Raw genomic sequence first — 1223 nt, 5'->3', positions numbered from 1 at the left:
TGACATCTCCAGCACCAAGTCCCACCCTTAACACGCAATCGGCAACGCTTCCAACAGCCGATCCCACTGTTGAAACGCAACCAAGATACCCAGGGAACCCGGGGTGCCCTGGGTCTCTAGGGAATGTTGGTCTGCTCGGGAATGATGGGCTCATTGAAATGTTGGCCCACAATGTTGGTTTGACAATGGTTTTACCACACTAGTACTCATTTCCAGACAAAATTCTCATCCAAATACCTTACTGTTAGCACTATACAAAGTGATCATAATAAGTATACCAGTACTATGTATATCTGGGTTAACTCCCTAGGACCATTTTAAGTACGTCTAAGACGAACAAGTATATTTTGACGTACGTCTAAGTCGTACTTAAGTAAATATATATTGCGCTAAATATAGACAGAACAGAATCGCCCCTCCTCATGTCGCTCAATAAAATTTCATGATAATTTCTTCTCTTGATTTATGTAAACAGGTTTCAGACAAATTAGTCCATTCGTACGTCTTAGGTGTACGGTATGTCTAAGACGCATTTGAGGAGTTAACCGGATATTCTCCCGCCTTACTGTTAAACAACCTTGAAGAACGAGACGACTTACTTGTAGACGATGCCGGCAAACGGACTGTGATGGTCCATCACCAATTCCACTACAGCTCACACCACGCCACTATGACCAGAATTCCAGAGTAACGGCTCACTTTCTAGCATCGTGTGCAACTTGATCTCACAAGTTGCCCAAGATGCTAGACAGCGAGTCGTTGAGGGACCCGAGCCCCGCCCAATACGTGGGCAAGTGAGCGCTACAAAGCCTTAGATGTCGATCGCGTCATTTGTGGACAAATGGTGGAACCGCCAGGATAACACGAGATATGCAATGTTCATTATACTATACTTCAAAATGTAAGACATCATTTTTCTACTTGAGGGGGCACTTGCCCGTCTTGGGGTCCAGCACACCGTTGCCCCCTGCGATGCGGTAACACTTGGTCAACGGGAAGATGGACATGATGTTGCTGGTCACGGTGAACGACACGCAGGCGACAAACATGAACACGAGGATCACCCCGGCCACTTTACTCTTGCCACCGCGCGCCTTCAAAGCCTGGACTTCCGTCTTTTGGGGAGGCAGCAAAAACAGCCAAAACAACGACGCCACTTTACACCCGTACGAAATCAAAAACACGTACGTGACGTCCCACCGGACCTCGAGCGTGTCGGACTT

General features: G+C 47.3%; 1 protein-coding gene across 1 annotated transcript; it reads right to left on the bottom strand.

Annotated features, from left to right (window-relative positions):
• Positions 1–725: 725 nt before the first annotated feature.
• Positions 726–1220, bottom strand: H257_19563 (hypothetical protein; the record flags this gene model as incomplete). Its single annotated transcript, XM_009848701.1, has 2 exons — positions 726–801; positions 922–1220. Coding segments are annotated over 2 exons (375 nt in total), but the record flags the coding sequence as incomplete, so codon positions are not given.
• Between the last annotated feature and the right edge of the window lie 3 nt (positions 1221–1223).

This window comes from Aphanomyces astaci (assembly GCF_000520075.1).
Source record: "Aphanomyces astaci strain APO3 unplaced genomic scaffold supercont1.795, whole genome shotgun sequence".
NCBI classification, from domain to species: Eukaryota; Oomycota; class Saprolegniomycetes; order Saprolegniales; family Verrucalvaceae; genus Aphanomyces; species Aphanomyces astaci.
Note: the sequence above shows the minus strand (reverse complement) of the source record. Positions and strands in the feature narration are given on the sequence as shown.